We start from the raw sequence: 27872 nt of genomic DNA on the forward strand, positions 1-27872 counted from the left end.
TACTCCAATTTGTGTAAACAACGTACATGTAAACAAACACTGTATAGCCTCAAAACTTGGTTAGAATTATACATTTATACAAAATTATACAGTCCTTGCATCCATAGCTCTGACTATGAATGTGAGAGTAGTTCGATTTCTCCAGCCCCAATCCCTTAGCTTTTTGGTGAAACAGGGGTGGGGAGTACGCTTTGTTATTGTTTCAATTATGGATTATATCTTGAAGTAGGCTACTGGAGATTAATGCATCTCCCTTTATCAGATGCAGGGAGGGGGTGTTTTAAAAACGCTAATCGCCTGTAATCCTGTTATTATGTCAGTCTCTCACTTTTCTCAGGCAATACACAAGATACGCATTTTACAAGTCTGCACTCATCCCAGTGACACATCTGTTTCATCCTTAAAACGAAAAACCGGCCAAATCTATAGGCATAATAATGTAGCTGTAAACTAGAGCAAAATCATTTGCATTGATGATATGCGGCCATTGTCCTAAACTGGATTGCAAATTTGTGTTTGAATTTTTCTCTTTCAATTTGGAATAGATTTTAATATAGGACAAATTACCAGGAATGTTCCGTTAACTATTTTTTTAATTTCATTAATTCCTTCGGTAATTCGGCGCAGAAGCGTCATTGCGCACTGGGTATGTAAGACTCCTCCTGCTTCTCCCCGCAAGTGTTGACTTTTCCTCAGGTGAATATATGTTTTAAATGCAGGGGGAGGGGGTGGCTTTTGTTCTGCAGAAAAAGGGGGCTTGTTCCTCGCAGATCGTCCTTCCATTTTAACCAGGGGTGTGAGTGCGTACAAGGGGTTGACATTGGAGCCTGCGATGGGAGGAGAGGAGGGGAGACTGGAGAGTCGCCAGTCCTGCACTACCGATCAATGAGGCAACATCACCCGCTCTGAACGCAAGGGACGCGCACGTTATCCACCACCGAGAAGCTCGATATATAAACTCTCTACAACCGGCTAAACTGGAAGATAGCTACTGAGGATTCTCTGAAGGAATTACAAAGAGATAAATATTACAGCGAATGAACTGTCATCTTCATTGGCATAGGATGACCTTGTTTTCTTTTGCATTTGTATCCTTATTATTAGAAAACTCACCAGCGCTTTTGCCAAAACTTGAATGCACCTTTTCTAAGTGCACTTAAACGTTGGTAAAGTAGAGGGCCGCCTGACCGACAGACAGACACTTATCAATAATCATTCATCATTGTTATCAATGATCATTTTCAGTTTCGCATTTTACTGTCAAGGTTGACGATAATTCGTGAGCGTCAGTCTTCAAAACAGTCTATGGACATTTATTTGACGTGAAATGTAGCCCATTTTTTTTGCAACGACAAAAAAAATAACACGTCCTCCAGCCTTGGTCGTTTGGGATTTTAATGAAGTCTTTGAAGAGCGAGGATTGCAACCGAAACCAGTGTTTCACAAAGCTTATCTTTACCAAATAACCTCGATTTTGGAACACCGCAAGCCCTGTCAGCTGCATTTATCGAAGGAACAATCAACACAATCAACATGCGACGCCTCCCATCCCAGTTGAGTTATCTGTGAGTATTTCCTGCAACTCCCAATTCTCCTTCTGTTGATTAATGTGTGATTTACGTGCCCTAATGTATAATAACTCATTTCTGTTTCTCTTTTTCAGGTTCCTACACTTCTTTGCATTCTGCTACTATGCTCAGGTATGTCCATATGCATGATTTGAAATATAACATTTATTTTTATGTTTGATTATGATTTTAAATATCTCACGCGTTTTCGATTCATTTACAAATAGTTTACAAACTGTTCATTCTCAGTGGATTTATTCATTATTGGATAAAACTGTAAATCTACTTGGACGACATGTCGTTATTTTAGCATCTTGAAAAATCGTAGAACATCAAATGTAAATTGTTAAAACATATGGTTTCTGGGACTGAAAGCACTGGGTAATAATAGCGAGCAGTGAGGGAGAGAGAGGTGATGGATCGTCATATCATTTGTGATATAACATATCAGCTGGGTCCCAAGGCGCAAGGGGCAGCGGGCGCGCTGCAAGCCGCCCGCGTCACAGCTTGGCAGGTATCTTGCGAACATACTTGCCTCGCGCAGGATGCGTGGGCACAGAAGGGGCATCGCGTGGGGAAAGGCAAGTCTGAAAAATCTCTTGGGGTTCAAATATTAGGGCCAAAAGTTTCCGTCATTGTTCCTTTAGCTGTCGTCCCTTGAAACAGACACGTGGGCGTATGGCTAAGTGTCAAATAGGGAAACGTTTAAGATAGTCATTAATATGCCCACTTGCTCCATTTTATTGTGAGTGAAATATTACACATTTATGTTTAGTCTATTTGATATTTTAGACATGTTTAGTATCTATCTAACACCACGCTATATGCCCACACTCACTTTTACGCACAAGTTGTTGCACCTTGCGCCCACTTTTTCATTTCAAGGTTTTCCTACGTTAAAAATTATGCATACATAATTTAAGAAACTGTTGGCCTTTGCATTAGGATTAAATCATTATGGTCTATTGTATTTTATCAAGTGATGCGTTATTAGGCCTATATTCTATAATGGCAAGTAGACCTAAAGAAAATTGGAAACATATTTAGAAATTGGCTTCTTTTGGTTTTAGAGCAAAATTAGGATATTATTGCTTAAAACATTGGCAACTGTAATTAGCCTACTTTGAAGCCATTTTTTTTCCCAAATACTGATTGTGATGACATTTAATTTCTGACAGGTAACCAATCAGTCCTCGCCTAATTTCACGCAGCATGTAAGCGAACAGAGCAAGGTGACGGACCGTGTGAGCCGCAGGTTAATTCGGACCTACCAGCTTTACAGCCGAACCAGCGGGAAGCACGTGCAGGTTCTGCCCAACAAGAAGATCAACGCCATGGCAGACGATGGAGACGTATACGGTAAGCCCAATATACAAACTTTGTGGACTTGTGTCAAGTTCCTCCCACTTTTTCTCAGTTTTAACTAGCCAAAATGCATTAAGTTTAAAACTCTAAACTAACTTACTAAAATGAACGTAGGCCCTATGGCTATAACAGTGTTGGGCTATGCCTATAGGCATATAGGGTCTAAAGGCCAATTTTCTTTGTATTACAATCATGTGCAAGAACCCACTGGGCAAAGACTGGTTGGATCATCATTTCAACCCCCCAAGTCTATGTGATGACGTTGAATCAACGTGAAAAACGAATCAATGTAAGGGCATTTCATATATTTTTCACCCAACTTTTAACATAAATCCAATGACATGGTGGCATTTTAGTCGATTTCACTTTGACAACTCAACCAAATGTAGGCCTAAATACAAACTAGACATCTATGCCCAGTGTGAGGTTAGTAACCTAATACAGCGACTAAATTAAACAGAAGTTGTTTTTCTCTCTTTTATTTACGGTAAATAACACGCCACTGTATCTATCAGGTATTGTTGAGAAGAGGCCGCGGACCTCAAATTTAAATTGGATTGAATATTGTGCTGTAGGTGATTCTCCAGAGACACGCATGTCTGGAAGAGCCATTAGAAATAATTTTACCTTAACATTCTGAACATTTCCTGCATAGCCCTCTCTCTCTTTACTCTGACCAGCTTTATAAGAAAAATAGACCGCGCTGAATTTCCAACTAGCCCGCTTGCATTTTACGCACAGTTCCCCTGGACAGCCAGGCTACATTTATCTATTATCTTTAAATATTCACAAAGATGGATATTTTGTTCAAACTTGGAATTTCTATTTTAAAATAAAACATTTAATTTTTTTAATTGCCATGGAATGCTTTTAGAATGAAATATAATTTGGCAGCAAACTGGACCTTTGGCTTTGTGTGTATCCTGCTGTAGGCCCTGTCTAATGTGGTTTATTGAGTGTGTGTGTGTTTGTGGTTTGCACCAGGGGGTGTGGAGGTGCTCCGGTCACCTGTGCCAGTGCCACCTTTACCCTGGTAGCAGCTTGTATGTGTGGGTCTGCAGCTGTGGCTTGCATGAGGCGTTTATTGTTTAGTCCAACCATCTGATTATAACTGTAACTCAATGACCACAGTGTGCATGAATCAAAGAGGGGTTAGAATCTCTAATAAGGGACACACAAGTGGCTAACAATTTTGTAATGTCAGTAGTCCTATTTGTTGAATTTGGATCTGTTTAACAAGAATAGAGGCTGAGCAGTAGAACTATCAGATGCACAATGGATTATTTATTTCTCCCAATGTTGGTCTATGAATGTGTGTGTCATCGTCATGTAGGTAGGGGGTTGGGAATAATAACTGTTTGTAAGCCTGTGAAAAAATGGATTTATAATGGCTAGGTAGGCATTGTGTGCCTCCGTGGAAGGCAACAACAAAATAGATAAGCACATTTTAGTTTGTTAAACCCACACCTCCTTATTTTACAACCATAGAAGAAATTGTGAGACTTACAGTACACATAGACACATAGATAAACCATTGAACACACTTCTATTTATGTATTTTCTTTCTTCTGATTACAAGCGTGATCTATGAATGTGGTGCTTATGTGTGAAGTGAGTAGAAATCTCAAAAAAAAGAAGAAAAAAAAAGTTGATAGTCCTTCCAGGATGGCCTCTTCAGTTTTCAAAGAATTGAGGTACACATGTTTTTGTCATTCTGCAAGAATTTAAGTTTGCGTAAATCCTCAGGAATGGTCCCCACAGGTTTTGTGTGTGTGTGTGTGTGTGTGTGTGTGTGTCTGATGATATATAGAATTTGCTCGTATAAAAATATAAACTGAATCAACCAAACTACGTCTTTGAGCAACGTGACATTACTAATATTGGCAACGCCTGGTTGATAATAAAACTCCTTTGTTTCCTCAGCCAAACTGGTCGTAGAGACAGACACGTTTGGAAGTCGCGTGCGGATCAAAGGAGCAGAGACAGGACTCTACATCTGCATGAACAAGAGGGGGAAGCTGATCGGAAAGGTAGAGAGAACAGTTCCTCTGAGCACTGCAGTGAGGGTTATGATCATTTTCCATTGGCTCGCTTTTCGAGGTTCTTCGGCTGTGGTTCCGCTGTTTGATTGTATTGTAGTTCTGTTTGGGGGTTCTAAGACCAGTGGATTTGTATGGCCACTCTGCAACAGTTCTTACCATAGTTCAGTGTGGCTGTGGTTCTGTTTGTTGGTTCTCTATAGCTAGGCTCCAGAACTGTCCACCTCTGGTAGGTTCTGCATGTGAGAGGGGTTAGAGTCGTTGTATGTTGTTGGAAGTCTCCTCCTCTGTGTAACGTGTTGTGGGTCCGAGGGTGTCTCTGCTCCTCTCTCGCTGTGCTGGCTAATAAACAGGGCTGCCATCTCCGCCCCCCCTACAGAACCCTGCCAGGTGCACCATCTGCCCTGAGCTGCCTCTCTCTGCCATACCGGCCCAGCAACAGCCTGTGTGTGTGTGTGTGTGTGTGTGTGTGTGTGTGTGTGTGTGTGTGTGTGTGTGTGTGTGTGTGTGTGTGTGTGTGTGTGTGTGTGTGTGTGTGTGTGTGTGTGTGTGTGTGTGTGTTTAAATGACTGTATGTGTATATTTGTGTGTGTTGCACTTGCTTGCTGGCTGCATGAATGCTAGATTTATTTTTAACAACCCATTTTGTCCATCTAGGTTGACCTCGTTGAGCTAAGTTAGTGTTGCCGGTGTGTGACGTGTCACAGACCAGTGGAGTTTGGGCTGGAGGGGCTGTGGGAGGACGCAGGGCCTAGCTACTGCTCACAATACAAGAGCACAAACTCCCTTCGCTCTCACTGTAGAAGCCAGCAGGAAAATAAAAAATCCACCCTGTCGGACCATTTCTCAAAACGTAGATATAGATAGAATGGATGCTAGTCAACCATGTATTTGATTGTACCGAAGGGAGACTAGTCTAGTTTATCCACACATGAAGCTGATAAAGAATTTGAACTCCTGAGGTATTTCTCCTATGATGGTGTCTTAGGCTGCTGACCCGTGAGTGGTCCTTGGTGCACTGCCTGCGTCTCTGTGTTTACTGAGGGGGGAGACTCATCGCTTACTGTCATCCCCTCTCTCTGATCTGGGCCTGTAATGGCTGTAGCATATGCTTCATGTGTGTGGGGAGGGTTGCATGCATGTGTATTTGTGTGTGTGTGTGTGCAGGGACATACTGTTCGGGGTAGCCTTCATACGTCTGATATTTTCCATCTGTAAATCTTCATCGAAAGCTCCTTCAGAACCTCAGACTGACCTGGTGTGTGTGTGTGTTTGTCTTTCACAGAGAAATGGGCAAGGCCACGACTGCATCTTCTCAGAGATTGTCCTGGAGAATAACTACACGGCGCTGAGGAACGCACGCTACGAAGGCTGGTACATGGGTTTCACCAGACGTGGACGCCCCCGGAAAGGCTCGCGAACGCGGCAGCACCAACGCGAGGTCCATTTTATGAAACGATTGCCTCTGGGATCCCATCCCACCCATCCGGCCCAGCACAAGCCCTTTGACTTCGTCCACTACCCCTTCAGCCCCAGGACTAAACGCACACGCTTCTCAGCCGAACGCTGAGGGGGGGGGCAGAGAGGGAGAGAAAGAGGAGGAAAAAACACTGACTGAAGCTGAAATGAACTCCTCTGTCCAAAACCTCTAGAGACATTTTTTTTGTACTGAACATTACTATACCTAACATGTAGTTTAAAAAATAAATAAATCAGAAAGTAAAGAAAACAGAAACAAATAAGAAGTCTATTTTTGTACTTGAGACTTTTAGTACTGACCTGTATTAAGTTGTTTTTAGATGCACATAACTCATCGGACATTTGGGGTGCTGACTTTTTCGTAGAGCGTGGACTTTTTATCATCTCTGTATTTTAGGTTGTGTTTTTACTTTTGTTTGACGGTTCAGAGTTGTTTGGACTCACACTTGCTGCTCCAAGAGACTTGAAGGGCCCTGATCGACCGCACTGCCAGAATATGCTGCGTTCAGAGACACATGCAGTACACCCACACACACACACACAAAGCATAAATGCTGCGTTCAGGAGCTCAGTATTGAGTAATGTCGCATTCAGTCTTACAGCCACGGCACCTCTGTTTTGAACACTGTGGTTTGCCCTTGATACTTCTGGAATTCTATACAGACAAACACAGTTAAAGCAAATAGAGCTTTAAGTACACACAATGGAAAATGTGGCAGCTACATTGATAATCGCAGGTTTCTTGCTATAGTTCTAACTAAATTAGAGGTGTAAAAATGCATCGACATGTAGGAAACTCCCTTTGATTTTGTTGCCCTTTTGTTTGTCTGTTTTTATACATATATAAATCTATTTTTATTTGAGGATGTGTGCAAATAATTTTAATGATGGGATATTTATTTAAAATGTGTAATAAATGTACATTAGAATACTGATATTAAACTCTTGTTTGTTAAGTGGTTGTTGTACACTCATTGAACCGCCTTGGAAAGTGGACGTGTCATTAAGCACACACTGGAGATGGCTTAAGTCACTCCACGCGCACACACACAGGTCACTTGGATCACATAAGCATTCTGATGGTACATAACACAGAAGGTCATTCCTTCCCAGCTTTCAAACCCTTTATGCATACATCTAAAACCCTTGAACTCTGTTGTTAATAGAGATCTCTTTCTATTGGTTGTTTCTCTGAGTTGATCTTAGAAATGTCAACTTTAAAGTGGGAAATGTTTTTGTCCTCCAACCATGCAGTAGAAAAATATCTCTCTGTAAAGTTTGATAAAGAGTTGGGAAGAGATTCCCTCCTGCTTTGCTCTGTTTGAAATGCTACTCTTATCCCCTTAGAAGGCCAAGCAGCAGTCTATAGCAAGCAGTGTAAGACTACAGCAGGTCACTGATGTTGGAGCCCTTTAGCATATAGAAGTGTGTTGGTCTTCTTCTGCTTGGTCCTCCAGAGATGATATCAATCTGTTTGTTTAAGGCTTTGGTTTCTCCAGGTTCAGTAACTGTCTCAGAGATGATAGCAATGTGTTTGTTTAAGGCTTTGGTTTCTCCAGGTTCAGTAACTGTCTGTGTCTCTTTGTGTGCAGACGGCTGTTTTTCTTTCATCTCACTCCTTTAACACCTCAGGGCTTAATCTGATTGGACAGCCCCGTTGTGTGTGTTTATAATCTGATTGGACAGCCCCGGTGTGTGTGTGTGTGTTTGTTTGTGGACAGTGTCCTCATGAGTGGAGAGCTGTGCTGAGTGAGGAAGGTTGGGTTCTGACAACTCCTTGGCCACAGTGTCTCCAGGGATTCATTTCTTTCCAAGATGTCTTCTGAACCCTTCTGCTTCTCTTGCTCCCCCATATCAGACTAAGCAGAACTATCTTGCTACAGAAGGGTCTCTTGATGCAGCTCTGCATGGCAGAACAAGACCCGGTGATGCATCTCTGTAAAACCCCACACATATCAGAATGAGGGGCAGCCAAGCGCAGCAGGCTCTATCAGCCTCTTGATATGGCCACTGTGTGTTACAGGGACCACCTGCCGAGGGTGTAGAATCTTTGAAAAATGAACAGAAAATGACGTCCGATATTCTGGAGGCACTCGGTTGCACTCGGCCGTCCATAGTTCTGGTGTGTGTTCTACTTAAAGCATAGTAAGGCCTTCTGGTTGAGCTCTGTATGGCAGAGCAAAATCTAATTATGGAACTCAGTGAAGAGCAGCATGGCAGGCTTCACTGGCAACTTATACTTCAAGGCGTCTGTTCATTGTAGATTCGAATTGGTAATGTCCCTTATATGAAAGTCCAGAGCATTTATGTCTAAGATTTACTGCATATCATTCTGTACATACAACTATATTTCGATGTTGACTGAATTCTGTTGTCTTGGGGAGGATCATTATCCCAAATGCCTTTTTTATTTTATGGTCATGATCTTACCCCCCCCACCCCCCCTTTCTTACTCCTTACTATATCTTACCGTATCTATTAACGTATCTAACCTCACATCTTAATTGTTAAGTCAGTGCTTAGGAGTTGAAATGCTCTTCCATACTTGAAGACTGAATTAAAAGGTCTATTCACAAAACTTGACATTAATCTGATTGAGTCCTTCCATGATGGATTAACAGGGTTTCTGTCCCCCTGGGCTCTCTGTAGTGACTTCCTAGTCTGCCCACTCCGTTACAGCTCTGTGTTGGTCCTATGACTCTAAAGCCCCAATGGACACTGGGGAAGGAGCAAGTTGTGGGAAAAGTCGCACCTTCTGTGTAGCCTGTGATGCCTTGCAAATGCAGAGCAATTCTGCTGCAGAAACAGGGGGTAAAATTGCTTTTTTCGTTTTTTATTGAGCCACAACCATCGTCCTTAACCCCAGATAAACAAGAACTACCTTCTTAATTTGCTTAGGGAGCAATTTAGCCTCCCCGAGACAGTAGAATAGCAGGGGTGAGCAGGGAGCACGACCCTGCCTCCCTAAGCAGAACTGCTGCAAACTGATGCAAACTGCCCTGATAAAAAAAAACTCATAACATCTAAACATATCTTAATTTAAAAAAAGTAAAATACTATCCTGGACAAACTGCCTTAGTTAAACTGACTTTTCTGTGAGATCAAATACCACAAACTTTCCTTTATTATCTTCCTGATCAGGAGACTCGTACTGAGGTCTCAGGTGTGTTTACCATCTACTTTTCTCAGTATAAAGAATATAACAAAAAACAACAGGAAAACCACAATAAGCAGCAATCAATGACCAAGTCGGGTTTGAGGTTTCTGTGTGTTTGACACTGTCCAGAAATAGTGCACAGTTAACTCCCATTTTCTTAATTTCATTCCTAGAGCCTAGAATACTAGTTGTATTGATTTTCCTTCCAAGTGACAGAGATCCCCTTAAATCCATGTCCTTATTCTTCCTTCAATGTTAGGGAAGAGCCAGCAGCCAAACCAAGCTGGATAATTGAAACGCAAACACTGATCAAAGTGGAGCTCCAACTCATACGTTTCATTGTTTATACGGGCCTTACGGGAGACCTGTTGACTTTTCCAATTGGAGCTGTAAACTTTTGTTTGTCCATGCATTTCCAAGACTGATTGTCAGAATGATCTGAACAATTACCAGTTAAATGTGTTTGCCTGCTCAGGGAGAGTCCCCCCACTCTGCCTTAAAAAGATCAAAAGGGACCCCCCCCCCCCACGTACCCCTCTGCTCCTCTGCTCCCCAGCTCTCTCCTCCCAACCTCTTCATTTCCTTTTAGCCATGTCAGTTCAGCTGGAAACCCAACCATAAATGATTTTTTTTAGACGTCCCAGTGTTTGGGACATGGCCTTTCAGTGTGTGCAGCTTTCAACAGAGGACACGTATCTAAGAAACGATCTGCATATTTCAATGATGTGCCGTTATGCACAGCTGATCAAAGACTTTTGGGGCTGCCTGTTGTAACTGAAGGCTAGAGCACCCTCATGATGTGAATGTGCACAAATTGATGCTAGTGACACTAAACTGTTAAGCTTTACGACAGTTGAATAGTCAATATTAGTAGTAATTTCACCACTGTACAACTTTTGGTACTTTATTGCTTTTGGTGAATAACCTTAAATTCTGGACATAGATTCCTTAGAACTGCAGATGAAAAGGAGCAATATTTTGCATGCAGATAGATTTAACATATGTGGTTCTCACATGATTTACAATGCATACAAACTTGTCCAGAGAAAATAAAACACTTTGAAACATTTTTGAAACCATTGTTCCTTGCATTATAACGCCTTTTCCACAGTACTCTTTTTCACAGTATTCTAGTATTTCACAGTTGGCATCATCCCAAGAACCGCAGGTGCTTTCTGCTTAGAAACTGTATTCGTCAGATACATACAGAGAGTAAATGATATTGTTTTTTAGATCACAATGTTTTCTAAATCATAATGTTGATGTAGGATGTGGTCCCTATGGTCCTAAAGTGGTTTGACCTGGTCACCTGTGTTTGACCTGGTCGCCATCCAGTTGCTGCAAGGAACTTGGTCTCAGTTCCGTCACCTCTCTATGAGCAACACAGTCACAACGCGGAATGAGATAAGGTTACGCTGCCACTTTGGTCTAAATAGAAACCGCCACCAAGAAGCTGCATTTCTGCCAATCACACACCATGACCTCTGATCAAACAGCCTATCACATACCATAACCCTTGATCAAACGGGCCCATTGTGGCTGTAATAGAAAAACATGTCAGACAATGACAGCTTTAAATACTGACAAGATGGGGGTCCGCCAGCAATGACAAGAAGCTCGCCATACAAAAAAACCCACAACAAAAACATCAGAGAGACTGGGTCAGTCAATATGCCTCTGCCCCTCAGAAGGACTGAGGGGCCGAGGGGCATTCCACAAGCCACGGAGCATGTCTGCTGCCGGGGAACTCATGCCCATGCCAGAATAGCCAATAGAAAACAGTAAAGACAAGGAGAAACAGCCAAAGAGACCACCTGGCCAAGCAATGACGAGCTTAAACTCAGAGTTAGTAAATAAAGCTGCAGAATAAAACAAAAAATTACAGCAGTTGTTGAAATTAGCTATAGAGCACTGTGGAATGTTTGTGTAGGTTTTCAACACCTCAAAATGCCACAGTATAGCAAAGCAATACATGTCACTGTTGCTTATACTGTTGCAAATACAAGCAATATAGTAATTGGAGAGTGAGACATGTAATTTCATATACCCTAGCCTTTGCTATGTCCCCAACAGCCGGATGTTCCGGTTTTCGGGGGAAATGGAAAGAGCCTTTGACAGGACTTCCTTTGGATGTTAACAAAGGCAACACTCCACCCCTAACTACTCATTAACATTTACTGGATTGGTTGAACATGCGGAACAGAACTTCTCCCGACATTTTTTTCCCCCTTCTCGTCAAAACCAGTACGTAGGTGATCTAGTTCCATGCGTTTCTTTTCACGCCTGTTACGTTATACATATACCCCTGACAGAGCAACAGGTTCTAGGTGTATGACGTCTTTACGTTGCACGACGTCATCGCGTGATCTGCTGTTACTGTTTTGGAACGGCTTCTTGTGTCTTTTCTATTCACGCGCTCTGAAAACATGGAATACTGTTTACCGCTGTTATTTAAAACTTTTTTTTTTACTACCACAGAAGAGGCAATACACCTCCTAGAGAAATATACAGGGCAACACATAAACGGAAAAGAGAAACCTTCTTCAATAAGAACTTAAAATGTTCTTATTCCAGTTACCAGATGATGTGCTCTACCACATCATGTCATGTTTGGAATACAAGTCTTTGAGTCGCCTTTCTCAAGTTTGCAAAACTATTTACCATTTTGCTAATCGGGACGCAGTATGGAGGAAGATAGAGAAAGAGTTCATAAACACTGGAATGTCATGACAAGAAGCAGATGTGTAAGAAATACATTTGTTATTCGTACAGTAGGCTACAGTGGTCGTTTCATGATAAATAAGCATCATGACTTCCCAAGTGTTTACATCTTTTCCCGGCTTGCTACAGTCAGTTGTCAGTCACACCGCTGTCCTTGATGCAAAATTATGCAACACTGTATGTAGCATGTAGTGCATGGGCTACAATGCTTCAGTATGGTGCCCCAGGAATACGTTTCTGTTTCTTTGTAAAAGTGTATGCAGATAGCCTCGTGGTTACACGCTATAGATATAACTAACAGCGTTTATAAATCAGTTATAGCTGCATAATAACACATTCCTTATTTTGCACAGTCATGCTGCTACATAATGATGAGAATAAAATACTCGGTCAGTGATTGTAGTTACGTTGACATGGCGACACTGTATTTCATGATACATTCATTGTAAGAAATAGGCTATTTCTTCCCACTTGCTGCTGTGGAGTCTAACTGACTGGTCTAGAGAACCTAACATTGTGAATTGGACCTGAGCCATTCTGGCATCACTGCCTCTTCCCCCCAGCACAGCTCCATGTGCCACAGTGACAGCCACTCTAATCAAACCATGGGTCTCCTTTGAGATGCAGCCTAACGCCAGTGTAAATGAACTTGGCATTCCTGCTGAGAGCTACAGGATACCACATCCCTCAGCTCTGTGAGAGGAGCAGGCTGTTTCCTCCAGCCCGTATCCACCCCCTCTGGCACAGCCTCCTGAACACATGTGAATACATATGCTACTATTCTGGACTGGGTTTTCCCCAAAACGTTGTAGCACTAAAATAATCTTTCGTCCATTTAGTTTAAATGGAATTAAGATGATCTTATTGCTACGATGCTTTTGGGAACCCAGACCTGGATGACATTGTTGAGTTGAAGTCCGACCAGTCTTGTATCTTTCTAGCTGCTTTTATCCCCTCTAGATCCTAATTGCAACATGCGTATAAACAATATGGTTCTGTTTGAGGTGTCCCACTATGCCATGTGATATTCATATCATGCAATGCTGTAAATGCAATGCCTTTTGGGGAATTGTTTGTGAGCGTCGTCTGTTCGGAGGTTATATTTATTCTTTATTCTTCGGGGGTTATAATTGTGTCATCACATCACTGTCCGTGTTACAGGTATCTCCACATCCCGCTGGAGGACAGAGTGAAGGTATCTCAGAACTGGAGCCATGGGTTCTGCAGAAAGGAAGTCATGCTCAAATGGAGGATTAAGTGAGTGTGTTTGTGAGTTTTGGCCTCATGGTGACATAGTGTAGATTCAGAAGTTATCCCAATCCATCTCATCTCTAGCCCAACTGAACACACGACAGGGATTGGCAGGTGAAGGGTTAGGGAGAAATAATTGACAATGAGTTCCTATAGAGTTATTGTTAGTTTGTTTTCATAAAGCTGTATACAAGTAAATGGTATTAGATATTTAGGTGTTAATGTCTTTGGAAAATGGTTGCTGAATAGCTTCTAGTTCTCGATGTTGGGGCTGAGAAGCTCATTATGAGTACTGCTATGCCCTATCCAGAGAGTCAATGGTTGGCTTACTGTCCATCCTTAGATGACTTTAAAAAGTGTTCCCTTCTGGTTGTGCAATTGACAAGGTTTCAACAAAAGGGAGGATCATTATCTCCTTTTAGTCATCGTGTCACCTCAATCCGTGAAGTCTGAAGCGAGGTGTAGAAAAACAAATGTTTCGATTGTGTGTGTTCCCCCCACGGCTTGTTGCCATGGATACAGCCTCGATGGGGAGGTGCTGTATCTGTCTCAGGCTGCAGACATCGGAGTGTACACCTCGTTAGTGGAGGAAGGTAACGAGCAGTAATCACCTTGACCCAAACCCCTGGAAGGAATATTATCAGTGGTTGAAGTTCAGTCCAGCGTTTTGCTTCAGTACTCATATGCCGTTCCTGCTGTGAACATATTTAGACTAAAGGAAATAGAAGCATCATCACTACTGCAGACCCACGGCCATAGAAGCACACTCATGTCTGTTATGAGGAACTATTATCTGTCTCTTTCAGTGATGGTAAGATCCTGGCGCACCACAGGAGGAATGGGTTCTCTGTAGAGTACTCAGGTCACAAGCAGAAGGTGAACTGCCTGGGCTGCATAGGAGGACTGATGGTCTGCGGCTCCAGAGACAGAACAGCCCGGGTAAGACACACTAGTATGCTAGCAAATAATGTGTCAGTTTCTTTAAAATGCTACTGGCTGACAGAGCTCTACTGTAGTGTCCCATTGGGTGGCAACCCGAGAGTATGTGTCAAATGCAAGCTGGGCGAATAAATTGCCATCAGAAACTCTGTGTGTTCCACCCTGTGGCATATTAGCATATTAACTGTCAACCACAGACAACTATGGTTTTATCGCATGTGCAATGGTTTTAATGTTAGTATTTTCCTAATGTTTTCTTTTAGATTTGGACTTTGTCTTCCAACTGCCCCGGAGGCACTGTCCCCATGAATGACAAGGTGTGGTCTGTGGCTATTAGTCCCACACAGAGGTACGTACATGCCTAGAATGTTCCAAAATAGTCGGACAGCTACACTAACATCATATATGAGTGTCCTGCCCCCTCAGGACAACCCCCATGGTCCAGTACAACACCCTGGCTTTGGTAATGCCATTGTTATGTAAACAATTGTCATCCACCAATTTGGGTTTAGGTGATGGTTGAGGTTTGGGCTAGATGAACCCTAGCAGTGGGTTCATTGTCCTCTTTTACTGCATAGGACAATATTTATTTCCCTCAGGTGGTCTGGGGAACAGTGAAAGAGGGATCGAGAGAGGTGAAAAAACAGGATATCAAGGCAAAGCGGGGTTGCCTTCATAGGCCCTTTGATTGCTCAGCCATGTACACACCCACACACTTAATGTTGCTCACACACACACACACACACACACACACACACACACACACACACACACACACACACACACACACACACACACACACACACACACACACACAGAAACAGACACCCTTAATGACACACAGACGCACAAGGTTGTAACAGTATCCCTGCTTCACCACTTGCCCCAGACCGGCAGGCAGCTGATCCGTCAAACTGGCCTTAAAGCCGCAGCAGAGTGGAAACACCATGAGTCACGATCACAGGGGGCAGCTCCCCTCGGCTAACAGGCCCTGGGTCAACTCTGTTCAATTTAGGCGATCAGAGACACCCATCATCTTCTGGGTGGATTGTTCAGATTCATGCATTCCATTTCCATTCATTGACTGGAATAGAAATGGGGTAGACCTGGAAGACTGTGATACTGTAGTGAGACTGGCTGTGTCTGCTCATTGACCCCTGCCCCCTCAGCCATACATTCATTCAGTATAGAAACTCAACTTCACAAACACACTTTTATTTTAGAAACACACAGACAGGGTCACGGACAATATGAACTCACTCGCTCTCTCTGTCATACACACTCCTTCAGTATATATTACTCTCACACTGACACACACTCACGCTGAGCCCCGGTGGCCTTGTCTGCTCAGCCGGGACGTCAGCTCTGAGAGTACGGGGCGATTATCCACTTCATTAATTCTCCAATTTGCTGGTCGAAATAGCAGCCGTGCCTCAGCCTGCTGCCCCCTGATAATGGATCTGCTCCTTCCACACACTGGCCAATGACCTGGTTAATTAAAAGGCCCCTTGGAATCAAGGTGTCAACTCACTGATAAACCTATAAACTCACCTACCCCTTCAAACTGATCACTTCTGGAGCTAGGGGGATACAAGGAGAGAGATGTCATAGCCAGTCAGTGATGTGATGGTACAGCCAATACATTTTAAATGATTGCATGACACAGGTCTTGTCAATAAGGAAATGGCTTAAAAAAAATCTGATAACCAACTGTTTATTGTACAGCTTTCCACTCTTCCAACTGTGTTGCATGACATCGTTTAACCATGGAATTTAAAGTTTGTTTAATGTTGTTTTAAAGGACAGTCGGAAGCGACAGGGTGGTTGCGCCATGTTTTTGATTTGGTGTTGTAGGGAAAGGGAGAGAGAGGGAGCCCCTTGTGTTGTAAATGTAATTGTCCCTGCTCCCGAGTGGCGCAGCGGTCTAAGGCACTGCATCTCAGTGCTAGAGACCTCACTACAGACCATGGTTTGATTTCAGGCTGTATCACAACCGGCCGTGATTGGGAGTCCCATAGGGTGGCGCACAATTGGCCCAGCATCGTCTGGGTTAGGGTTTCCCAGGGTAGGCCGTCATTGTAAATAACAATTTGTTCTTAACTGACTTGCCTAGTTAAATAAAGGTTAAATAAAAAATAAGGAATCTAAAGAGTAGAGAGAGAGGGGGCAGCAGGAGACGGGGGTTGCCATACTATTGCTAACGTGGCTATGCCTTGCTGTAGCCATGCTACCGTACTGTAGCTTCACTACTCCTCTAGAGCTGCTTTCCCACAGTATCTGTTATGCTGTCATGCTATTGAGTGTATGCTAACCAACAATGGTCATATCCACTTCTGTGGTCAATAGTACCACTACTATACTGCTATTACCCAATGGTCATCCCTCCGCTCCGCTACACTGCCACTGCTCTTTTTATATTGACCTTAGTGTTCAGGCTGGGGGCTTTGAAATGTTTCCCTCTCCCTCTCTTCATCCTCCCTGCTCCCCCTTTCTCTGTGTAATCTTCCTCTCTCGGTGTCCCTCGTTATCCATCTCCCTCTCTCTCGTTTTACAGTGAATATCACCTCAAGGTCTGTTAGAGGATTACAGAGAGGTGTATTGTGGCCGCAGTGAAATGCCAAGGCTGATGCGGCCCCGTGTTGTCCCTGCCTGCGCTGGACGAGATTGATCCCAGCAGTAAATCTGGCCCTGGCCTTTTCTCTCAGATTGCATTACTCAATCAAGTGTATCTCTCCACACCACGCTGTGGGATACTGTATGTGTCCAGAGGCCCACCTCATATGGCAAATGGTTACTGGAATAGGCTTGGGCTTTGTTGGGTCCATGTCCAAGAGGTTTTCTGTCATCGATCAGCAATTGAGTAAAAGGGGTCAAATTGGGTTTTGGACTTGACTCTGACATGATCAGGGACAGGCCTACTCCCCAATACCGTACTAAGACTACACGTTAGATATGAGGACTTGCTGTGTTAGTGACAGAGGATGAGGGTGAAAATGGGTTCAGTTACTGGTCTTTTCGCTCTCTGTCTCTGTCTTTCTCTTTTCCTCTCTATTTCCCTTTCTCACCCTCTCTTTCCACTCTTGATGATGTGCTTTTGAATTATAAGGAGGCGGGCAGGTGGTTAATAGTCGACTGAGGTGTTTCCTGCAGACAGGCTTGGGCCAACAAGAACGAACAGGTTGAGTCTTGGGCGCTGGAGCTGCCGAGGCAGGTCACTATTCAACGGGAGAGAGCATGGCGTCACAGCTGATTAAATTTCATACCATATGTTGTTGCATTGAGTTATGGTGCTGTTTACTGCTGCTGTATTGCTCTGTAGGAAGAGTAAGGAAATGGTCTAGGACCAATGTAATGAAAGCAAGGTTTATCCCTCCTATGGAATTCTTGCCATTGTCACCTTGGCTTTTTCATTGTGGGTTTAAGTCTGACACTTTGTCACAAATATAGGCTTATTTCAAAAACAGCCATACAAATACAATTTGATAAATTGATTGATTGGAACTCTGGTGTTAATCAGTTAATCAGATAACTGTGTGTCCACGAGAGAGTCACCACAAAAGCTGTCACTCACACACCCAGAGAATCACCTGTGTGCATGTGTTACAGGGTGAGCAGCAATGGATAGCCAATAACAGACTACTCCAAAGAACCAATTAGGGTTTGATGCTCAGTGTCAAAGAGCCAATGAGATCAATCCATTTCTCAGCGCCAAAATGCAGGCACACAATGTATATCGGGAAGACTAGGGGGTGGGGGAGGGAGGGGGGTTTACACTGACCACTCGTAAAGGAGAGGGGGCTGGAAGCCACTGGAGGGAGAAGCTACCCTGAGGAGAGGTGAGAAAGGGGCGCTTTTTCGGGGTTTGTTTTGTCTAGAATTCCTCAAGCACAACTACAAAGATGTTGCAGGGGCAATGCCTTTGAAAGTTTCCAAAGAAAATGATTGTTGGATAAACCGCCCCGATTCGCCACTTTCTCACCACGGAGGGAGGCTGACCTCTGACCTCTAGTATCAAAGTACAGGGAGACGCCCCCTCCAGCCCCCCCACTCCAATTTCACCCCCACTGCTCTGCCCCACTCAACCGCAAGAAAAAGCCTGAAATTCATGTCTTTCTCTTTCGTCTCTCTCAGGCTGGGCCTGTGGCTCAGGAGTCAAGAATTCAATTAGTTAAAAAAAGAGAAGAAAAGAGAGAGACTGCAACAATGCAGCGATAAGGGGCAGAATGTGCGTTCCCACACGCTAAATACAGGGCGCTTTCTCTAGGGCCCACAGAGCCGGAGGACCCGCACTGCAGGAGGCGAGAATAATCACAGCTCCTCTGAACCACTCATTACACACACACACACACACACACACACACACACACACACACACACACACACACACACACACACACACACACACACACACACACACACACACACACACACACACACACACACACATACACACATTTACGTACATAACTCACATACTCACATCTCACATTCACACCTGACACGCACAGACATATGGTACCTCAAATTTATACACGCCTAAGCTACTTCAAACACACACCCATGCGCACAACTCATAGGTACCTCACAAACACACATCTCACAGGCCTCTCATTACACAACACCTCATACAGGTGTTCCTGGCATTCACTTGCTCTTCCTGAGAGACAAGGCCTGCTGTTCAATGTACAGAATGGAAACAACACTACTTGTGGTCTACATCATAGCATACATTGGGTCAATGATACAACTACCCAGTGAACATAGGATGGTACACCATATATACAAAAGTATGTGGACACCCTTTCAAATTAGTGTATTTGGCTATTTCAGCCATACCCGCTGCTGACAGGTGTATAAAATCGAGTACACAGCCAAGCAATCTCCATAGACATACATTGGCACTAGAATGGCCTTACTGAAGAGCTCAGTGGCTTTCATTGTGGCACCGTCATAGGATGCCACCTTTCCAACAAGTCAGTTCGTCAAATTTCTGCCCTGATACAGCTTCCCAGGTCAAGTGCTGTTATTGTGAAGTTGAAACGTCTAGGAGCAACAATAGTTCAGCCACGAAGTGGTAGGCCAAACATGCTCACAGAACAGATCGCCGAGGGCTGAAGCGTGTAAAAATTGTCTGTCCTCGGTTGCAACACTCCCTACCGAGTTCCAAACAGCCTCGGGAAGCAAAGTCAGCACAAGAACGGTTCTTCGGGAGCATCATGAAAAAGTAACTTGGACTCTGGAGCAGTGGAATCGCGTTCTCTGGAGTGATGAATCACGCTTCACCATCTGGCAGTCTAACAGACGAATCTGGGTTTGGCTGATGCCAGAAGAACGCTACTTGTCCTAATGCATAGTGCCAACTGTAAAGTTTGGTGGAGGAGGAATAATGGTCTGGGGCTGTTTTTTATGGTTCGGGCCCCTTAGGCCCCTTAGTTCCAGTGAAGGGAAATCTTAATGCTACAGCATATAGTGACATTCTAGATGGTTCTGTGCTTCCAACTTGGTGGCAACAGTTTAGGGAAGGACCTTTCCTGTTTCAGCATGATAATGCCCCGTGCACAGAAATGGTTTGTCAGAGCAAAAACCAAGCCTTGAGGTCAAAGGAATTGTCCGTAGAGCTCCGAGACAGGATTGTGTCGAGGCACAGATCTGGGGAAGGGTACATTTTTGCAGCATTGAAGGTCCCCAAGAACACTAAATGGTTTGGAACCACCAAGACTCTTCCTAGAGCTGGCCACCTGGCCGAATGAGCAATCGGGGGGAGAAGGGCCTTGGTCAGGGAGGTGACCATGGACCCGATGGCCACTCTGACAGAGCTCCAGAGTTCCTCTGTGGAGATGGGAGAACCTTCCAGAAGGACAACCATCTCTGCAGTACTCCACCAATCAGGCCTTTATGGTAGAGTGGCTAGACGGAAGCCACTACTCAATAAAAGGAACATGACAGCCCACTTGGAGTTTGCCAAAAGGCATCTAAAGGACTCTCAGACCATGAGAAACAAGATTCTCTGGTCTGATGAAACCAAGATTGAGCTCTTTGGCCTGAATGCAAAGCGTCACTTCTGGAGGGAACCTGGCACCATCCCTAAGGTGAAGCATGGTGTTTTTCAGCGGCAGGGACTGGGAGACTAGTCAGGATCGAGGGAAAGATAAATGAAGCAAACTATAGAGAGATCCTTGATGAAAACCTGCTCTAGAGCACACAGGACCTCAGACTGGGGCGAAGGTTCACCTTCCAACAGGACAACGACCCTAAGCACACAGCCAAAACAACGCAGGAGTGGCTTTAAGACAAGTCTCTGAATGTCCTTGAGTGGCCCAGCCAGAGCCCGATCGAACATCTCTGGAGAGACCTGAAAATAGCTGTGCAGCAACGCTTCCCAACCTGACAGAGCTTCAGAGGATCTGCAGAGAAGAATGAGATAAACTCCCCAAATACAGGTGTGCCAAGCTTGTAGCGTCATACCAAAGAATACTCAAGGCTGTAATTGCTGCAAAAGGTGCTTCAACAAAGTACTGAGTAAAGGGTCTGAATACTTATGTAAATGTATATTTCTGTTTTTCATTTTTTTTTTTATAAATGTGCAAACGTTTCTAAAAACCTTTTTTTGCTTTGTCATTATGGGGTATTGTGCGTGGATTGATGAGGAAAACAACAACAATTTAATCAATTTTAGAATAAGGCTGTAACCTAACAAAATGTGGAAAAAGCTCAGTTGGTAGAGCTTGGCACTTGCAGCGCCCGGATAGTATTTCGTATTTTATTAGGATCCCCATTGGCTGTTCCCGAAGCAGCAGCTACTCTTCCTGGGGTCCACACAAAACATGCAGCATGACATAAAGCAGAATGTCAATAGACAAGAATAGCTCAAGGACTGAACTCCACAAATGTTTAATAAGAACAACAGAACCAAAACAGGTCCTACTGACACAACACTGAGAAAAACAGAGAGACCCATTACTTTAGGCCTCCATCCAAATACATTCATATATTACATTTCCATGTTCATATATTTAAGTTACATTCAGTAGCATCTATCAGTTGTAAACATACATACATCAGTACAGATACATATGCATACGAGTTATTTAGGTCAGATAGGGGAGTTTTGCAGTGAGGTGTTGTTCTATTTGATAGTGGGTTCTATTACCGGGACCACCCATATGGAAAATATATGCATGATGACTGTAAGTCGCTTTGGATAAAAGAGTCTGCTAAATGGCATAGTCTATTGTTGTAATCCATTATAGAAATCCACTTTTCTCATAATCGGCATAATCTGAAATGTAATGTTGAGCTGTTGTTAGTTAGAGGATAGCCGTTACTATAGCGAGACTGGATGGTGTTTTGTGTTTTCAATACATGGTGGCGGGCCGTTCTGTTCCGTTCCAGCTGGCTGAGCAGAGCAGAGCAGAGGGGCTGTGTGTGGAATGTCCTGGTGCTGTCCTGGTGACCTCAGACAGAGGGGACACAAACAGAAGCCAAAAGGGCCAAGAGGGGGTATTGGGGGGTGGGGTGGGGTGGGGCTTGGGGACAGTGTGTGTGTGTCTGTGTGTCTGTGTGTCCGTGTGTGTGTCTGTGTGTGTATGTGTGTGTGTGTGTGTATGTGTGTGTGTGTGTGTGTGCGTGTGCGTGTGTGTGTGTGTGTGTGTGTGTGTGTGTGTGTGTGTGTGTGTGTGTGTGTGTGTGTGTGTGTGAGAGCAGAGGGGGGTGTGGGGTGGGTCAGGGCGAGCCCCTGCCATTGTCCCCCTCCCGGGTGATATAAAAGCATCATAACCCTTTGAGCTCAGACATATTTAGAGAGCAGATAAAAGCACTTTTTTACAAACTAGATACACAGTGGGCACAATGCCGGGGGTCAAGCGCAACAAATTAACAACCTCTTTTGGCTAGAGGAGGGAGGAGGAGGGGGGCAGGGGGCATAGCTAAATTGCCCCTGGAGTCCATCGCCATGCCTCTACATTCCCAGCGCCTGCATGGGTCTGTGTTCGTCTCTACTATTTAGCCTATTCTTCTGTAATTGGCTAGGGCTTAGTTTAAATAAATGGTGACTTACTTGTTTTGTTTGGAGTATTCCTTTTCATGGGTTTGTGTGGGATTCTTAGAATTTCACAGAAGTGGTGCCAGTCCTTTACATCTTTGGCAATAACGATAGGATTGGAGTCAGGTCAAATGTAACGTTTTATTTTGCTGTCAGATAGCCACATACCATTTTAAACTATACGTTTAACTTAATTTATTTTGCATGAAGCTTCACTTTTCTATTTTGCCATAAGCTACAACACTGCGAAGATAAATTGTGTCCATCTGTTTCCCTTGTAGCCCATCTCTCAGAAGGTTTAGGTAGTAAGCTGAAAGTCATACACATGGAAATGGTATACTTTTGTAGTGACTTGTGATGCAAGCCAAATGCTAAAGCCACGCTGGTGGCTTAGAATGTGCAGCCTGACACCAAAGAACACCACTAACCCACAACGATGTAGAATGGACATGTCATTAAAACACTGAGTCACTGAGCCAGAGACCAGAGGGTGAATAGGTGAAATGCTGCTCACTAAGTCCATACATTGACTTTATGATGTTTGACACAAAGTTTACATTTTGATGTGTTTGACTTTTAGACTTCATTTAGATTTCCTGTATTTTGACTCCGAGCAGGTTCAAATAGGTTACTTTTTTATTTCCAAGGGGGAAAATAATCGGAGAATCCCATATTAACTGAGAAATAATTCTCATAACATTTCATTTGTTTGAATAGATTCCTAGACCAGGATTTTGTCCAGTTCTTTGTTAGGAAACTGAAAGTGATGTTGTGGCTAAGAATGGGGATGGGTTACCACAAGTGGAGCTTTTGCGGTGGTCTTAGGAAGGTGTGGAGCGCCCTGTGCAGTCAGCTTGTTGATTTGGACCTAACATTGTTGTTACTTTTGGGATCGTCTCCCAGCAGGAGAACACTGCATGTTTGTGGCAATGTGCACATATGCGTGTCTCTGTGTATTTCTTTCTGTATGTAATTATGTGCGTGTATGCTTGACCGTGTGATTGTGTGTGTGTATATTAGTTTGGCTGAGTTCCCAGCAGGAGCTGAGTTAGTTTGTGTGACCCCGCCACACAGGTCCTTAGATAATGCAGCCAGCTGATGAGTCTACCCAAACGGCAGCAGAGACCCAGCATGTCCTAATGATGAGGAGCGGACTGGGAAGGAAAGGGAGAAGGGTTGGGGGCCACAGAGATGGGGGCGGGCTATGTGATGATTTCAGGATGGAGTGGTAGTAGCAGCTCAGGGAGGTGATTGGGGGGTGAGGGGTTTTAGGGAGGGGGCTCCTGTCCCACATCAGGTGAGAGAGGCTTTGACCTTAGCAGCTATAATATCAGTGAGTGGTCTGACCCTACATCAGGGCAGTGCTCGGAGGGACAGAACCGGTTCATTGTATGTCTGTGCTGTTTGTCCCCCCCTTCCTGCCCCAGCAGAGCAGAGCCCAGTGAGTGGTGAGTAATGTGAGTAATGGAGAGTAATAAGGGCCAGGCAGCGAGTGTGACCTTACCCTATTGTATCCTGTGTCACCAGGGGTCAGAGGTCATACTCGCTGAGGGCTTGCCACCCTGATTGGACCAAATTAGTTTACCCAACACTAATTAACATGGGCTTCGCTAACGGGCCTCTCCGCTTAACGGGCCTGACAGCTGCCCCTGTGCCTCAGTACCCCCCCATGCTACGCCCCTATCTCACAGCCAAACCATTAGACATTAAAAACCAGCAGATAGTGATAGAGCGTCATCCTAAAGAAAACTTCCGATGGCATATGAAGCCGGAAGTATTTGAGTTTGAAGCGCGCCATATTGCTGAATGGAGCTAAGCGGCACCAAAAAATTGCTAAGGTTCATGATGAAAGTGGCCGTAACTAGCGAAGGATCATGGTCGATGTAGTCATTTTCATCCTGCCTGAGAGAGTCAATGAAGATTACACTCTTTCGAGTGACGATTAGTACAGTTAAATACAGAACATGTCGGCATGGTCTCTCTCTTTGTAAAATCAGACTCAAATTAACTAAAGTTAAGTGCGTGCGAGTACCTTATCTAGTCTGGATATCATATGACATGATCGTTCCACCTGAAAACAAAAAGTTAATGGGCTACCATCACAACAACTGATCACAACTCAGTTAGGCTAGATTGGATTACCCCATGAGAAAAAAGTGGACTATATTATTTTATCTTTATTTTTATATGATTATAGACTATCTTTATCATTTGTGCAACTGCATCATTTTGTCATCATAAAAAGAAAACTTGGACATATGATGTAGTTTTGGAATTGATATATAATTTACTTATTCAAGTATAATTGCATACCAAATTGATATTTCAAACATAGTGTTAGGACAATCCTCCATCTCCATGTCCATCTTCTGTTCTCTGCTCTGTCATCCTCTGTCATCCTCTGTCAACCCCGTAGACATTGGTCAGCCTCTCCATCTCCACTTGACAGGCTCGTTGACTCTGCGCTGTCATCTGGATAGCACACCACACCCCCTTAAGTGCACGTGCAAAGATCTGTGCATGAGGGCGCGAACCTCCTCGTAGCCTGCCAGCCCATGATTGGTCTGTGTCATCACGTGGTCCTGTGTGACGACAAATGTAGTAGTCGAAAATGGATCACTATTTAATTAAATATCTCGATTTGTAGCGAACTTTAAAATAATTCACAGTAGGGATTATAAAAAACAACATTTTGAGCCCAAAACGGTCGTCTACATTTTTTTAGGGGGGAGGCCTTTCTGGCAATTGTAATTTACATAGGCTTTCTAGGGCAGACAAGGGCTTTTGGCACCACTAGGTTGCTACGCAGTAGCTGACCAGCAGAGCTAGTGACTTCACGCCCCAGACCGGACACTGGGGGCTTGTTGCCAACCCACCCAGCCGTCAAGAGGAAGAAACGCCAACCAAACCACCTAACATTGCATCAGCACAGTTATCTGTCGACTTCTCTGTCCATCTCTCCTTCTCTCTGGCTATTCTGTCTCATTGTTTTTCATTTGAGATCTGCCGCGTTTAGTTTGACATTGTATGCCAAAGCAGTTGATTCTGAAACTGTGAAGTAAAATGGAAAAATAGTAAATTAATTAGTGGTACAAAAGAAAGAAAAAAGATAATCAAATGGTAGTTGTGCCCCAGGGTGTTGGACCTCCCCCTGTCAGTCAAATCTGCAGGAGGCCCTAAGCCTGAGACCTGGGCAGAGCCCAACAGAAGCCCCCCTACCGGCCCTCTCCCCTTGGGTCCACCCCACCCTCTACACAGACCCTACTACACCCCTCCACCTCCCCTCTCCTCTCTTTTCACCCCTGTCCCTCCCATGCATCACCATGCATACCTAGGCCACTAATTCCGACCTGTCAATCCAATCAAAGGACCACATGTATTTGAGTTTTTCCTATTTTTTTCTTCCCCACTGAAACAATAAACCATCAGACCTCCTCCTCCATGCTTCATGGTGGGAACCACACATGCGGAGATCATCCGTTCACCTACTCGGCGTCTCACAAAGACACGGCAGTTAGAACCAAAAATCTCAAATTTGGACTCATCAGACCAAAGGACAGATTTTCACCAGTCTAATGTCCATTGCTTGTGTTTCTTGGCCCAAGCAAGTCTCTTCTTCTTATTGGTGTCCTTTAGTAGTGGTTTCTTTGCAGCAATTCCACCATGAAGGCGTGATTCACGTAGTCTCCTCTGAACGATTGATGTTGAGATATGTCTGTTACTTGAACTCTGTGAAGCATTTATTTGGGCTGCAATCTGAGGTGCAGTTAACTTTAATGAACGTATCTTCTGCAGCAGAGGTAACTCTGGGTCTTCCTTTCCTGAAGAGCCAGTTTCATCATAGTGCTTGATGGTTTTTGCAACTGTACTTGAAGACATTTTCTAAGTAATGATGGACTGTCGTTTCTTTTTGCTTATTTGAGTTGGTCTTGCCAGAATATGGACTTGGTCTTTTACCAAATAGGGCTATCTTCTGTATACCAACCCTCCCTTGTACAGCACAACTGATTGGCTCAAATGCATTAAGAAGGAAATTAATTCCACAAATTAACTTTTAACAAGGCACACCTGTTAATTGCGGGCTCCCGAGTGGCGCAGCGGTCTTAGGCACTGTATCTCAGTGCAAGAGGCGTCACTGCAGTCCCTTTGGTCGTTGTAGGCCGTCATTGTAAATAAGAATTTGTTCTTAACTGACTTGCCAAGTTAAATAAAGGTTAAATAAAATAAAAAATGGAAAAGCATTCCAGGTGACTAACTCATGAAGCTGGTTGAGAGAATGCCAAGAGTATGCAAAGCTGTCATCAAGGTAAAGGGTGGCTACTTTGAAGAATCTCAAATATATTTGGATTTGTTTAACACTTTTTTGGTTACTACATGATTCCATATGTGTTATTTTGTGGTTTTGATGTATTCACTATTATTCTACAATGTAGAAAATAGTAAAAATATAGAAATGAGTAGGTGTGTCCAAACTTTTGACTGGTACTGTATATTGACACGGTTACAAGGTGTACCTGAGCTCGTACTTGCTAGACAACATGAACAACATGCCCTTGTGTATAGTATAGTATTCATTTATTTTGTTTTGTGGTTTGTGTTTTTCTCAGTGGAGGAGTAAAGATCCCAGTCCTGAAAAATATGATGTTTTTACTGTAGTGTGATGATTGGCACCAGTGGCCTGGCTGATCTGTGTCCCCCATTGTTACTTCCTGTCTGGTAATCAGCTGAGGTACACAAAGCAGTCTGGGAGAGGGCAGGGCACATACTATACAGAGATGAGGGCAGGGTGAGGGTTATGGTGGCACTCTGTGTATCTGCAACTGTCTTTTATTTCCCATATCTCAGATGCTTTCACACACACACACACACACACACACACACACACACACACACACACACACACACACACACACACACACACACACACACACACACACACACACACACACAGCAACCCCCCCCCAGACCGTGATAATCCCCTCCCACACATACAGAAACACCTTCAACCTCTCCAGACACACAACCATAACTATCCACCCCCCTCCTCCTCCCCAAACTAAGACTACCAGCATCAGCCCACCCCAACCCTGTGCATTAGTGCGACCACACTCCCTTTGACAGTAGACACATCAGAGAGAAAGCATCATAACTAAGACAATGTTACACCTGCTGCACCAAACATAGCCAGTAAAGCAGCTGGTGCATCAGGATCTGAACAAGAAAGGAACCAAAATATATTGCTGATTCCAGGAATGACTTGTCTCCCGATGGTGGAAAATAGTGGCACAGGATGTGACTGAGATCAAATATGC

At 43.9% G+C, this 27872-nt stretch overlaps 2 protein-coding genes across 3 annotated transcripts in view; both read left to right on the forward strand.

Annotated features, from left to right (window-relative positions):
* The first annotated feature begins 700 nt into the window (after positions 1-700).
* On the forward strand, positions 701-7407 carry LOC106606274 (fibroblast growth factor 8). 2 transcript variants are annotated; one of them, XM_014202422.2, is made up of 5 exons: positions 701-1565; positions 1664-1700; positions 2747-2927; positions 4857-4963; positions 6258-7407. In XM_014202422.2, the coding sequence occupies exons 1-5, from the start codon at positions 1534-1536 to the stop codon at positions 6540-6542; spliced, it is 642 nt and encodes a 213-aa protein (XP_014057897.1). In that variant the 5' UTR covers positions 701-1533; the 3' UTR covers positions 6543-7407. The 2 variants fall into 2 exon arrangements, with proteins under 2 accessions (XP_014057897.1, XP_014057901.1); XM_014202426.2 differs by having other exon boundaries at positions 2780-2927.
* A 4573-nt stretch (positions 7408-11980) lies between these two features.
* LOC106606289 (F-box/WD repeat-containing protein 4) overlaps positions 11981-27872 on the forward strand; it is a 35172-nt gene continuing 19280 nt past the window's right edge. Inside the window, exons 1-4 of the mRNA XM_014202440.2 lie at positions 11981-12352; positions 13491-13586; positions 14387-14519; positions 14783-14868. Of these exons, the coding sequence (XP_014057915.1) occupies positions 13567-13586; positions 14387-14519; positions 14783-14868 (239 nt within the window). The 5' untranslated portion in view covers positions 11981-12352; positions 13491-13566. The remainder of the gene's footprint in view (positions 12353-13490; positions 13587-14386; positions 14520-14782; positions 14869-27872) is intronic.

Source organism: Salmo salar, chromosome ssa01 (genome assembly GCF_905237065.1).
Source record: "Salmo salar chromosome ssa01, Ssal_v3.1, whole genome shotgun sequence".
NCBI lineage: Eukaryota > Metazoa > Chordata > Actinopteri > Salmoniformes > Salmonidae > Salmo > Salmo salar.